The 13574-nt window shown below is 43.9% G+C and overlaps 1 protein-coding gene across 1 annotated transcript; it reads left to right on the top strand.

Moving 5' to 3' along the window:
- The first annotated feature begins 3476 nt into the window (after positions 1-3476).
- Positions 3477-13330, top strand: LOC113126626 (chondroitin sulfate proteoglycan 5-like). The gene is made up of 5 exons (XM_026300746.1): positions 3477-3703; positions 8305-9073; positions 10290-10478; positions 10885-11047; positions 13020-13330. Exons 1-5 carry the CDS (start codon positions 3622-3624, stop codon positions 13212-13214), a joined length of 1398 nt encoding a protein of 465 aa, XP_026156531.1. The 5' UTR covers positions 3477-3621; the 3' UTR covers positions 13215-13330.
- The last annotated feature ends 244 nt before the right edge of the window (positions 13331-13574 follow it).

Raw genomic sequence — 13574 nt, forward strand, 5'->3', positions numbered from 1 at the left:
GGAACAGCTAATGTTAGGTTTCTGTTTCATATCATTTATACTTTGTCCTTCATCAGAGGCTGTGGCCTCACTCTTAAGGTGGACTGCAGTGTGTTATGTGAGGATCCTCCAAAAAGTAATTGAAAAATGTAAATGAATAGATCAAGTGCCCTTTTCCAGGTATCAAAACATGTTGCCTCTCAGGATAGCTTTATATTTATGAAGAGACAGTGAGTTTTACAGTAGCCCTATATCTGAACACCCAGACGTATTCAACAAAGACAAATATCAATTCTTTCTGTGCAACACATATTTTAATACACAATCAATATAGGCTTACTATTTTAATACATATAATACTTATATTCCTGTAGCAATTATATAATTTGCCCTTATTACTGGGTAGGGATCACAGTATGACACACTGAGAAAACACTATTCCATTGCAGTTTTTGTTTCAGTTTTATTCAATGTAAAATGCTAAGCTAATTGCTAAAGCTTAATTAGTTGTGAATGTTTCCCCAGGCAACAATACAGTCTAATCATATCTCTAAAGCAATAAATCAAACGGTATTCTACATTATAACTTTTTGTGGTTTATTATGGCTGGGATAATCTCTATTAGTGAGCACCTTCAGGCCAATGTTAGTAAATAGTTGTGCGCTTGATTATATATTTGTACAACAGTACAAAGTTGCCGTTCTGAAGCATGTTTTCCTCAGTGCAATTTTTTCCCCTCATTCTTATCCTTATATACATTCCCAGCACTTGAGGGTTTTATTTTATTTATTTATTTTCTGGGTTGCATTGAAAACCTGTGTCCTGTGTTCTGGTTCATCTATAAAAGTATGTTTGTGCACGATCCTCTATTTACACAGGTAATGACACAGGGTGTGTCAATTGTTTAATTACCTTCACCATAACAGAATGAGAGGATGCCCTCTTATCATGGTCTCACACAGTCAGTCTTATACTGAGTTGCACACAGTAAGCTTCGGCTGAATTTATAGTGTGTAAATTGAAATGTCACACACTGACATTTAAAAATCTGTAGGTTTTTCACTTGTCTGCTCCACAAACCTGCAGCGGCTTGTATCATACAAACCGTCTGATAGTTCTCCACACAGAAAGGCCCCAGTCAGCTGCGGGATGGAGACCAGAACATTTTTGCTGTGAGGCAACAGTGGTAACCACTGCCTCACCGTGCCACCATCAAAACAGCATGCAAAACTAATTACATCACAGGTTTACATAACTCACATTATGAAGCTGCTTACGCTCAGAGCTACAGGGCTACGAGAAGATTTTTTTAAATGTACAGTGACAACATATAATTATCTTAAAACTCAAAAGTAAAAATAAATAATATATCCAGTAGAAAACTCTAAGATAGTTCCCAGCCTTATTTGATTGAGGCTAAACCACCAGTTGCATTATACTTTATATCAGTGAGCTCTGAGCAAAGAGTGATTTTCCTCCCTTTCGGTTTGTTTTAACATTTAAAGGCCTGTAAATGTGGCAACTCACAATAAAAAACAAAATATCAAAGCCAAATGATGGGACACATTATAGGCTATTTCTGTTTTCAACATGTGGAAAAGGAAGGTGGAGTGTAATAAAAGACTGGGCTTATTGAAGAGGTGAGCTTGCAGATTCTGGTACATTGAACAAAGCACACACTCTTACCTGCCATAGGCTTTAATAAGCTGCCTCCAAACCTCCCTGGAGTGGATGCTGCAGCATTGATCACACACTCACAGGCACACACAGCTTATGCACTGGAGGGGACTTGGACATCCTGTCCACCCCTCACTGTTCAACACAGGAACACAGGATGGAAAACCGACATGGTCTGAGCAAAAAACACATGCACGCACCAAGCTTGGCGTCAACTTAGGTGTTCTAGTTCTTCATTCTGGTTCTCAGTGAGATCCATCTGTTCATCCTGCACAAGAAAATACTTCTTTTTGTTCCCCACACTCCCTATGAAAAGTCAGATACTAGAATTAATTCAATCAAAGTGTGTGAGCTGAAAGATATGATGTACGCTCTTGTGTGTATTTATCATGGCAGATATGTATACATGTGTGTATGTCTGTGTGTGTGTGCGTGTGTAGGGGGAAGCGGGTGCTGAAGCAATTTCGTTCTGCTCTGTTTGGCAGTGCATCAGTGAACTTTTTTTTTTTTTTGCTTCTCTATCTCCACCACCCTCCAGTTCTCTCTTCAAAGCTCACCCATCTCTGTCCATCCTCTGCATCCTATCACACACACCCTCTCTTTCTCTCTGTTCCCTTCTTGTGGCTGTCCCTTCCTCTCCATCAGCTGTTTCCAATACAAAATCCCACTCTTCTGTCATAGTGGGGAGTTGAGGTACAGTATGGTCTGTTTGCATTTTGATGATTCTTCACCGATAATTAATGACGAACAGCGGGACACTGCGCACAGCAAGAGCTGGGATCAATTCACTGCTTTGCCAATGAGAAATGAGTGAAAGTGCAGTGTTTTTCATTAGGAAGGGAGCATTTGGTCCTAATTATTTTATAATGTATTTCACCCAATCCCATTTAGGAGGAGAGTGCGTGGCCTGCCTTCTGAGAGCCATTGTTAGGTTTATAACAGAAAGGGGAAACCAGGAAGGAAAATGGATTAGTGTCACAGGCTGGAGATTATGTACATGTGTTTGGAAGAAATTCTATTGTGGTATTTGGGGTTATAGAGGGAAAGAGAGTAAAATGTACTGGTGCAAAGGGAAAGTGAAAAATTATTGTTAGGGTGTCATGGGAAATTAAATGGTGGGGGACCTGTGAAAAGGGGGGGGGGGGGGGGGGGGGGGGGGGGGGGGATATACAGCAGCAGATGCCAATGTCTGAAGCCTATATCACAATAAAATAACAGAAGGATTATCCACCCATCAAGCGCACAGACACCTCTGTCTGCTGGTAGAAGGGACATGTACCATACATACCCCCTGACATAAACGCCATCCAGAGAGAAACAGGCTTTTACGTTCACACACGCAGCAGTAGTGTAAAATGGAGCATATTGACTCACAGTGTTAACAGAAGCTGCTTAGACACCCCCCCCCCCCCCAGCCCCTTTCTTCACATGCTACAGCAGACTGAGGCTGGACACTACAGCGAGCAGTCACAGTGCATGCGCGCCGTGCCGTGCCGTGCCGTGCGTTGCCGCTCATCGCCGAAGTAGCCAAAGGGAAAGGCTTAACCCGTCTCGCGCAGGCAGCGACAAACCCGGCACATTAACATCTCGTCTGCAGACCCTCCGCCGGTCGCGCGCATTACTACTACAACTCCTGGTGGTGCGCTGCTGCCCGGTGCTGGACCCCGGAGCGCACAGAGAGAGAGAGAGAGAGAGAGAGAGAGAGAGAGAGACGCGCGCGCAAAAGGTGTGGAGGAGAGGGCACAATGGAACCGAACCAGAGCCGCTAAACGGTTCGAGGATACACACAGAAAACACACACAGACACACACAGGACCTGGGGAGGATCGCGGCGACATGGCGAAAACCGGCAAGATCTGAACTTTGGAGGATCCACTGTGAGGATTACCGTACAGAACCAGCATCTGACCGGTTAGAGGAGGATCAGAGTTAGCATCGCTGTGTCAAAACGAATTAGTCGGTCCTATGGCGCGCTGTGACACTCGTCTGTGGACCTGGCAGCTCATACTGACCATCTCAATGGTCATCATCCCCCTGTCTGCTCACGGTAAGTCCGCTGCACTACCGGAGTCCCACCCTGTGCGTGCACGCCTGTATATATATGTGTGTGTCTGTGGAAAAAAAAAATCAGATCACACCTGCATTGGCATGACATTGTAATGAAAAGTAACATACCATGGTCAATATTGTCCATGCATGCGACATGGGGTGTCATACAGGTGTCATTTCAAATTCGAGTAGTAATAATGAATCAGTCATCCACCTGCTGTCAGCACGGTCCTTCCTATAACTGCTGGGCACTGATCAGCTGGTCCTGAATTCTCTAGTAATGACACATTTTAACATTTTAAACGCATTGATGGCCCAATCGTTTGCATTCAGACATTATTAGGTTGATTGGAAGGAGACCAGACATATGAAACTGCGTTTTAAAGGCCGTCAATCATTTAAAATGCGGTGCAGCCCAATCCACTGGTATGATCTGATGTTTTCTGTCCCTCATGCTGAGAGCTGCTGGATCGATTACTAATGACACTTGAACCATGGCTGTGACCACAACCCGGCCAGTCTCCATTCAGAGTCTGAGCACCCCTCCACCCTCCCCACCTATTTAATACAAAGGTAAATGACTTGTTCTAGATATGCTGTAGCATCTTCATAGAAAAGAAAGACCTGTGGGTGATCAGACAGCGACAGCGACATTTGACAGATCAGTGCTGCAGCTGCGGCTCGCTGCGGCGCTGCGTGGCCCAGACAAAGGCTGGATTTGTTGCACCGTGGCCAGGCTGCAGGAGGCCCATTCACCCAGCTGAAAAGACCAAATTCCTCCAGACATCCACTGGGTCCGCTACACCTCGCCCCGCCTTCTCTCTTCTCAGTGACCGTCCATCCCTTGAGACACGAGTGTGAGCGAAAATCTCACACAACCAACCTGGCGCGCACACAAACGCGCACACACACGCAAACGAAGCACTGGAAAGTGAGAATATAGAAAATCTTAGAAATTCAGGAATATGCACCCCTACCCAGCAACAGGGTGGCTCGTGCACGCGGAAGGTCGCCGGGGTTCACGCGAGCAGGCGCTGTACCACTGTACCGCCCCCACCCTCCTCGCCGCATCTCGCGCCCTCGATGTGTAACCAGGCGTTAACACTGTGGCATATTGACCGGTAAATACGCGCCTGGCGTCTCATGCAATAAACCCCCGGAGAGCGTGGCTGTGGATGTGTGATTCATTAGGAACAATATACATGACCATTTAGAAAGCAATAAGAGAGAATCTCTTCTTCTGTGACCTTTAAACAACAGCTAATAGTCAACCCATCTTAAAAGAAAAACCACAGTACAGACATAAAAAGAAAAATATGACTTTAACACTCCTGTAGTGTTCCTCTACCTGCTTCATATAGGCCTCACCATGATTCTATCTAATCTAATGTTTCAGGTTGACTGCGCTGTAACTCCTGCAGACTCCTGCTTTCACAGAAGGTCTGAACATAGAAATGCAGGATAAATGAACATACAAGCCTAGAGCTGCACCAAAACCTTATTGTTTTAACACTGGTTATAGTGGCAGATGTTTCATTGATGATTCATACAGCCATTTGGCCTGTACATGGGGGGACTAAGATTAAATACATATTCCTGTTTGTGAAGTCCAAATGTTTTATTTTGTGTCACCTTTGCTTAAAAAAAAACAAAAAAAAACACTTCAGCGATTATAGAAATGGTTGCCAGGTTACAATATATTCTGTCAATCAGCTCACCAATCAGTCGGTCTACACATGTATGTACCCTGGAACTCACATTGTCTCATTGTTGACACTCATGTAACGCACTAGGGATCAAATCCAGACTCTTGGGTGCTCTGCCATATGTGTTTGTGTGTCCACTGTCTGAGTGACTGCATACTGTGAGGTCCATCTGCCCTGTAGCCCAGGAAAGCTCATAATATGTCACAATAGATTAGATCAGCGTCTCCTTGCTTGTTCTCCCACAGAAGACTACTTATAGTTTAGACAGCTTCAATGCACACAGGTTAATAGGTGGAGTTTGCACCAATTATAGGTCTCAAACGTTTCAATAGCGATCAATCCACTCAGATTTCCCATTATTCACTACTAGATAAATTGTTTCTAATTTATAGATGACCTATTAGAGCTGTATCCATTACCGTGGTATAATGAAGTTTGAATGATGAGATCTTTGTCTTGTCCATAGCCTTCCAGCTATAGGTGTCCCAGAACAGTTTTATATGTGGATATGTTTCAAAACAGGACTAGCTTTGTCAGCACTTTGCAGGGTACGGATCCATAGTTCACGCTAGCATGGCAAAGGCTGCTGGGAAACTACACTTTAGCCAATCGCCCCTCAGGTGAAACTTGTTACTATGGTGACATATGGAGTTGCCAGGGGTGAAGAGCTGATTCGCAGTTAAAGGTACAAATCGCACCATTTCAAAAAGCTGAGCAAAGGCTTGTTCATTCAATTTGCTCATCTTCCTCTTGTGATCTCTTTGTTTTCCCTTTTGCTCTTATAATCACTATAAGACGACCAGCTGCCAACAGGATGTGGCAACCAAGTGTCAACAGGGAACAGATTGGCAGATTCAACCTCTAAAGGAAATTTGAATCAGTTGTATTCAGTTTTAACCAGGTCGACTTTTTCACAAACCGTGAAGCATTTCACGTCAGCTTTCCGAGAAATGGAGTTAGCCTACTGATGGCGGAGACAGAAAATGAACACTGGATTCTCTGTCTCTGCTGCAACTCCCTCTTTCCACTGCTCCTTTCTACATGGCACCTCTTTACATCTCACCATGGCAACAAGTCTGTGTGTGTGTGAGGTGAATCTCATGGTTCCTTGGCCACCAATAGTCTTCGTGACTCCAGGCACGTTCAGATGGTTTTTGTATTAGGTCTGAATGAAGAGCCAGACACTTAAAGCGGTGATCCCATTGGACCTGGTGATTTCAGGGTGGCCATGGGAGAGGAGCTGTCCAGCAGATATATCAGGCCAGTGGAAAAGGTGTGAGAAGAAGTGGCTTCTTAAAAATCAGTCATCTGTGGCAGAAGTACTAAGGCCATGTTTGTCTTAGTTTTTTGCTTTCTTGCCAAAAGAAGGATCAGAAGATTAACACTACACTCATGTCTGCACACAAAATACGAAGCTACCACCAGCTACACTTAGTTGTGGTGTCGTAAAAAATGTTATGATGGTATGGTGGTGTGGTAATGGGCATTTGTCACTTCATAGCAAGAAGGAAGGGTTTGAATCCCAGTCAACTGTGGGGTCTTTGTGTGTGGAGTTTGCATGTTCTATCTGTACTCGCGTGGGTTTTCGCTGGATACTCCACAGTCCAAACACATGCAGGTTTGGTTGACTGACTCTACATTGCCTGTTGGTGTGAGTGTCTGTCTCTCTGTCAGCTTTGTGATACCTGGTGATCTGTCCAGGGTGTACCCCGCCTCTCAGCCAGTGTGAGCGATGATTGGCTCCCTCCATGCCCCTGAATGCACCAGGTTAAGCAGTAAATCATGGATGGATTTTTGATAACCTTAAAATCCACTTAATTTTAAAATACACTTCTGTGTGTTTGAAAAAATGTCTAGCTGCATAGCATGAGTTTGTTTTGATGCATGGGCAAACAGGTGTGTGTTACAAGATTTTAAGAATTCCTATTTGTCTGTATTCTTCATGTTTTCCCTTTTCTCTCTGAGGTGATGTGTGTGCATCTTTCTCAGCAGATTGTAGTACAGGAGACGTGCCTGACCAGTCTGCCTCTAACCTGTAGCTCTAAATCCTAATCTAATCCTCGGTCACCAGAGCACATTAGTCCATCACTCAGTGTGCCTAATCCTGCATCACCAGTCTGATTACACGACAATCTTCAGCTCTTCTTTTGAATTCTCTGACAATTAGTCACTTAACTTTTAACTGTGAACCAAAGCATCTGTTTGCTGAACCACACTTTCCTTAAATCAGCTCTCATGAACAGATTTTTTGCATGTTGCACTTTTTTAAATTTATAAAATTAGTGAGATATAGCTGACTTTGCAGTGAAGGATCCAGTGACATAATATTCTCCTAGAAAACCAGCCAGGAACAGGCTTTAGGCATTTCTGCAGAATACTGTCGGGGTCCATTTACATTTTTCATGCCTCTTCCTTGGGCCTCAGTAGTTATTTAACAAAACAGAGTCAGTCCCTTGGGAGTAACTCTATTCCCAAAAAGGGATATGTGTGTATACATGGCTTTGTTTATTCATGTGTCATTTCCCACGGTGCTCTGCCACTGGTGCAATGTTGATAATAAGATTATGTTAAGGTGGCACTCAGTCGATTTTGCAAAGTCAGAGTCAGTTCACCTGTTCTGTGGAGGACTACTAAGCCCATGAAAACACCTGTATATTGAAATCTGTGGCTCTGGAGGAGCTCTGTCTAGTCAAAGCAAGTAAAACCTGTAGTCACAGTTTAGAAGCTATAAATTTGTAATCAAAAGTCTTAGTTGCCCTTGTGGGAAATGTAGGATCCAGTGTTTTCAAAGTCTAATCAATGTTATGGACCATTACTAAGTCTGGGGTTTGTGAGTCAAGTGCAATACTAAATCTCTGGACTACCTCATAATGTTTTTGTGCTTGGTTGACAGGGAGGCATTCACTGGTTAGGCGCCATCATCACCACAACCAATCATCTGTCAACAAGGAGGCCCTGAACACCAGGATGGTGCTCAGTGATGACTCAGCGGAGAGAGATCACCTGATCGAAGCAGGGGTTGGAGCCAAACCACCACTCAGCTCCACCAAACATCACCGCTCTCATAAACATGTCCACCTAGACTTCGTAGAGGAAGACCCGCCAGTGGGGGAGGAACTCACTGCTGGTGGGGCAGGTCCAGACCAGCCTGGAAACCCCTTGTCTGATGATGTCATCACTGTAGAGTTTCACAGCCAAGAGCCGGATGTTGTGCCCTCTGATGTTGCTGTGAATTGGGCAAAAGCCCCAAAACCACAGAAACAAAAAGGGGGAGACCCGAACGCATGGACGCTTAATGACTTTTATGAATATCTGTCCCCTGAGAATGATCTCTCAGCGCTAGATACGACCCCAGAACCTGAGCCCACTCCTTCACCCCCAGCCGACATGGAGGATGAGAATCCCCTCCTTGCTGGTTCTCCTGCCGTTCCTGATACAAAGCCTAAAGAGGATAGCAGGCTCCCATTACCTGCTCCTGCGGGGCCACGACCGGACAAGAATGATGGGTTAGGCTTAGGTGGTGCCATGGGTAGTGACGGCTGCAGGCTGGGGTTTGTGCGCACCGGCCCAGGCGTGTGTGTATCTCAGTGTGACATTGAACCCAATTTCTGCTTCAATGGAGGGGTGTGTACGGTGGTGGCGGGGATGGGGGCATTCTGCAGGTGAGAAAAACACGAAGAATGTATATTATGTATAACAACAATTTATGACTGGTTATGTTGAACTTGAGTAGATCATCATGTTTAGTAATAAAGAATGAGGAAACATTTTTTTATTAGCATTTACAAGCAGGGAATGACATTTTAGAGGAAAAGTGGCACACATTTTAGTGCAAGCAGGTGGTACGGGGGAGCTGAAACATTCTTCCTTTTAATTTTGTGTTGATGGAGTAATTTCCCTCTCCAACACAAAAGAAAAGATTAAGGGCACTTCAGACAAGAGTACAGGCACTGAAAACACACACCAGCACAAAGACAGAAGGCAGGCTTAATGTGTCATGAGGGTTCGTCAAGATCACAGCAGGGTCGCCAAAGGATTAGTTCTGTTTTGGAGTCAGACTGTATGTGTGTGTGTGTGTGTGTGTGTGTGTGTGTGTGTGTGTGTGTGTGTGTGTGAGTATGTAGTTCTTCCTGTCTGTCTGTGTGTGAGTTGGCTGGTGACACCTGATTAAGATGTGCACATAGAAAGTATGAGAAACATGACAATAGAATAAGGTCAGGGAAGAACATGCACACATCATGCTTTAGTAGGACCATCTGTTCTATCCTGCAGCATCACTGTAAGCTTAGAGGTAAACTGTTGCTCACTTTCTGCTTTAAATGTACACACACATGTACATACACTTATGGAAGCGCACACACACACACACACACACACACACACACACACACACTGGGTGCTTAGCGGTCAATTACCTGCATTGTAATAATCCAGTGATAAACAGGAATAAGGAAAAGATGCAAACACACACACACACACACACACACACACACACACACACACACACACACACACACACACACACATATGCATGCATGCACGTGTCCTGATCCTTTGATCTCATTGAGGGCTAGGCTGCTGGTCGAATCCCTGCTTTGCTGGACAGACTTCAGGCCACCATGTCATCAGCACTGCATACTATTTTACAGGCTTTCCTCTGGATAACACACTGTGGCTATAAATATGGTAAACATGCTACGGCCATTGGCGCACACTGATGATGAATCTCTTGGCTTTTAACTTTTTGATACAGCAGGTCAGGAGATAGGAAAGTTAATTACCAAAGCTCACAAGTTGACAAAACTGGTTCCTTGGCCAAGACAAACTGCGTGATGGTTTAAGAGTGGACAGTCCTCTTTTTTTCCTCTTTGTGTCCAGGTGCAATGTGCAGGACTACATCTGGAATAAAGGCACACGTTGTGATTGGGCGGTGACAGAGTTTCAAGTGTTGTGTGTGGTGGTGGGTGTGACCTCCCTGGTGTTCCTCCTCCTCTTCATGATCGTTGTATTCTTTGCCAAGAGGCTGCACCGCCTCAAGAACGAGAACAAGCGCCTTCGCAAACGCAGGTGTGTGTGATGTCTGACTGTGAGGTGAAAATGTGTGACTCTTTCTGTGTCAGTTTATTTGGCACAAGACTTTACAGCAACGGATAAAGCAAACAGGAATTAACTGATAAAGAGAAGAAACTTGATTTTAGAGACAGCATCCACAATGTAGTCTTTAGAGTTGACCTAATTCCTTTTGGTATCCACTGATTTATTTACAATCCCCAATTGTGATGATATATTTTTGTACATCCTATGAAAGTGTCTGTGTACGACAGAAGTTTTGACTCCAGTTTCACACTTTCCATAGCAGTGTAGGTAAATATAGTCCTGGAAAGATACAAATGAATGCCAAAATAAAATGCTGCTGGAAGTATTTCTCACTCAGCATCTCACTCTCTCTTCTATCCTACTGCCCCTCCTGCAGCAAGTACCGCCCACAGAGCAGTGAGCCACAGACGGACGGCATCTCGGTTTCTACAACAGCTGATGGCTCGCAGCCAAACGTAAGGAAACTGTGTGACACCCCTCCGCCCGCTCCCCAAGCTCACACTCACAACATGGCGTACTATGACAACATTATCTGTCAGGTATGCCCCTACTCTCCTCATGTTTTCACCCATTCCATTCTTCTTCTTTTCCAATGACTTGTTTTGCGTTTTTTGTCATTTTCCTCCATTTTCCTTTTCTTCATTATGCTCTCTCCTTTGTTGACGCTCTCACTTTGAGTAGTGATTTTGTCCATGTATTGCATTTGCCTGTCAGTCTGATTTTATGTCTGTATGCATTGCTATCTGTACTGACAACATCCACAGAACTGAAACTTGCAGTGCTACACACACATCAAGCTTCCATAATTTCCTTATTAAATCAGCAATTTCACCTTGGATTTTTCACTTGGGGTCGTGCATGTAGAGCATGTGTGTGTTTAATGCTCTTCACACTCACCGATTCCCTCAGAGACCATCTACAACCAGCTTTACCTGGGAGTATAAACCCAGAAACCCTTATAATCACTTCCAGGTAAGATGACCATAATGCCTGCAGCAGTTTCCCTCCCTGGCTTTTCCTAGAACTTAGCCACTGCTAGATGCCAGATTTTGGCTCTCTACAAATCCTGACTTTCATATACTCCTCCCTATCTTGTGTCACCTGTATTCCACATATGTCTTAATCAACTCCTGCAAGCCTTCCTGCAACCAGTTGTTCAGAGGTGTTATGTAGAGGTGTCAATAAATAACAAGTTCACATATTTGCTGCTCTTTTTAAATGTGCCTATGCGGGTTCACTGAAAATCCCAGTGAGTAAAGGGATCCTCCATTTTGTTTTAACTGCTAACTTCACTCTTGGGTTCATAAAGCCCAGACAGCCATTTCAGGGTCCCTGTGCAGCAGTTCCCCCCTTAGAACCCATTTTTTCTCCAGTCGTGCATGTACAGCTGCTGAACTCAATAATCTGAAATTATTTACTACAGAAATGTACAGCCCATAAACAAAGCAATTATGGACTCATGGCTTAGAAACTTTTTGAACTTGTTGTCTCTGATGTGAAAGGGCATTTAGTGAGTAGTGTCCAGCAGCAGCCAGTGTGACTGATCGATGGTGCTCTACTTTCTCTCTCCTGTGCCCATGACCTTCAGATGTCTGTGACATGCCAATCAATCAATGGCTTGAACATTTACAAGCTGACACATATACACGGACACAACAGTTTCTGTAGTCATGTAAGCGAGTTCTCTCTTAGGCATTTAGAACATTTAACACAAATGCACTCACAAGCACAAGCGCCAATTCACATGTTCGTTTTCAGTCCATTACCCATACTTGGCTGGGCTTAGTGAAGTGAACAAATTGTGACTTGCTGTTTTAATATAACCTACTGCTCTGGCATTTCAGTGCAGTTGTTATAGATGAGTTTCTGTGATTTTCAAACGCTCTAAATGTCGGGTCTAGAGGCTAAAAAGCCCCTGCAGGCACATGGTCGACAATGCAGTTATTTAAATGTCAGAGGTCTGATAGGTATGCTGAGGTATTATTAGTTGATTAGATAAAGGTCTAAACATACTGTTCATGTATTAGTCCATACAATTACCCATGTTATTTCAAGGTGATCATGAGAAAACAGCTATCGGATGGGTGATTTTGCTTTGGGCATTACTGAGCTGCATGATTTTAGCTTCAGCTTAGAGTTTTAGATTTGTTTTTAAGTTACATTTAATTTAGTCACATTTTGCAATTACCCTGCAATGTGCCTGTCACTGCTACTTCCACTGTTAACTTGGGTGCAGACTCCCATGCACTTTCTCTAATGCACATAGTGTGAAACTAGTGGCTTTTTCTTTTTTAATCTAGTCTTGTGAATTGGACATGTCCAGAAAGTGTGTAAAATATAAATGTGATATGAGAGATTATACAGTACAGTAACATATCAAGACAGGAACAAACATGATTTTATTGCTGCACAACCTTGTGTCCCTTATGTTCTGTGTGTCTTTATATCTCAAAGTGTGTTTATAGGTGTAGATGTAAGCCGTGTGTAACAAGCAATTAATTCTGCGTACAGGATGAGCCTCAGAAGCAGGAGGACCCAGCAAAGTCCCCGCAACCTAAAGAAGAGGGGTCCATGAACATCCTCAATTCTCATTCCCCAAAGCACGAGAACAACCGCCCAGCCTCTGTCGTCCAAGAGCATGGCCACACCCCCAACAACCAGGAGGAAAATGCAGAGGTAAACATGCTCCAGAATAACCTGGTATAGTGTCACCATGTGTAAAAGTGTGCTGCTGGAGATTAAAAATATTTAATGCGCACACAAACAACAAATCACTATAGGATAACATTGTTTACACCTTGTAAAGTACATGCAGTGTGTTTTAATCAGGCCTAATGTTAAAAGAAAGCACAATATGAATTTAAGGATACAACTTGAGAAGCACAATAGTTCTGTTTACAAGGCTATGCCAACGCTGGTCACATAGTGGTGCCGCTGCCTCCTCCCTTTCCTCTATCCGCCTCCTTTGCTGGACTAAAATCTCTGGCTTGGACCAACTAATTACAGACTTTCCACTCTACTGATGCCCTGCCTTGGTCTTTGACCAATGAACACTTGCTCCTTTAT

This window comes from Mastacembelus armatus, chromosome 11 (assembly GCF_900324485.2).
Source record: "Mastacembelus armatus chromosome 11, fMasArm1.2, whole genome shotgun sequence".
Lineage (NCBI taxonomy): Eukaryota > Metazoa > Chordata > Actinopteri > Synbranchiformes > Mastacembelidae > Mastacembelus > Mastacembelus armatus.

Coding starts and splice junctions, on each gene's coding strand:
- LOC113126626 (XM_026300746.1), top strand. CDS start 3,622: ATGGCGCGCTGTGACACTCGTCTGTGGACCTGGCAGCTCATACTGACC. Junction 3,704..8,304: donor CATCCCCCTGTCTGCTCACG/GTAAGTCCGCTG, acceptor CTTGGTTGACAG/GGAGGCATTCACTGGTTAGG. Junction 10,479..10,884: donor AAGCGCCTTCGCAAACGCAG/GTGTGTGTGATG, acceptor CCCCTCCTGCAG/CAAGTACCGCCCACAGAGCA.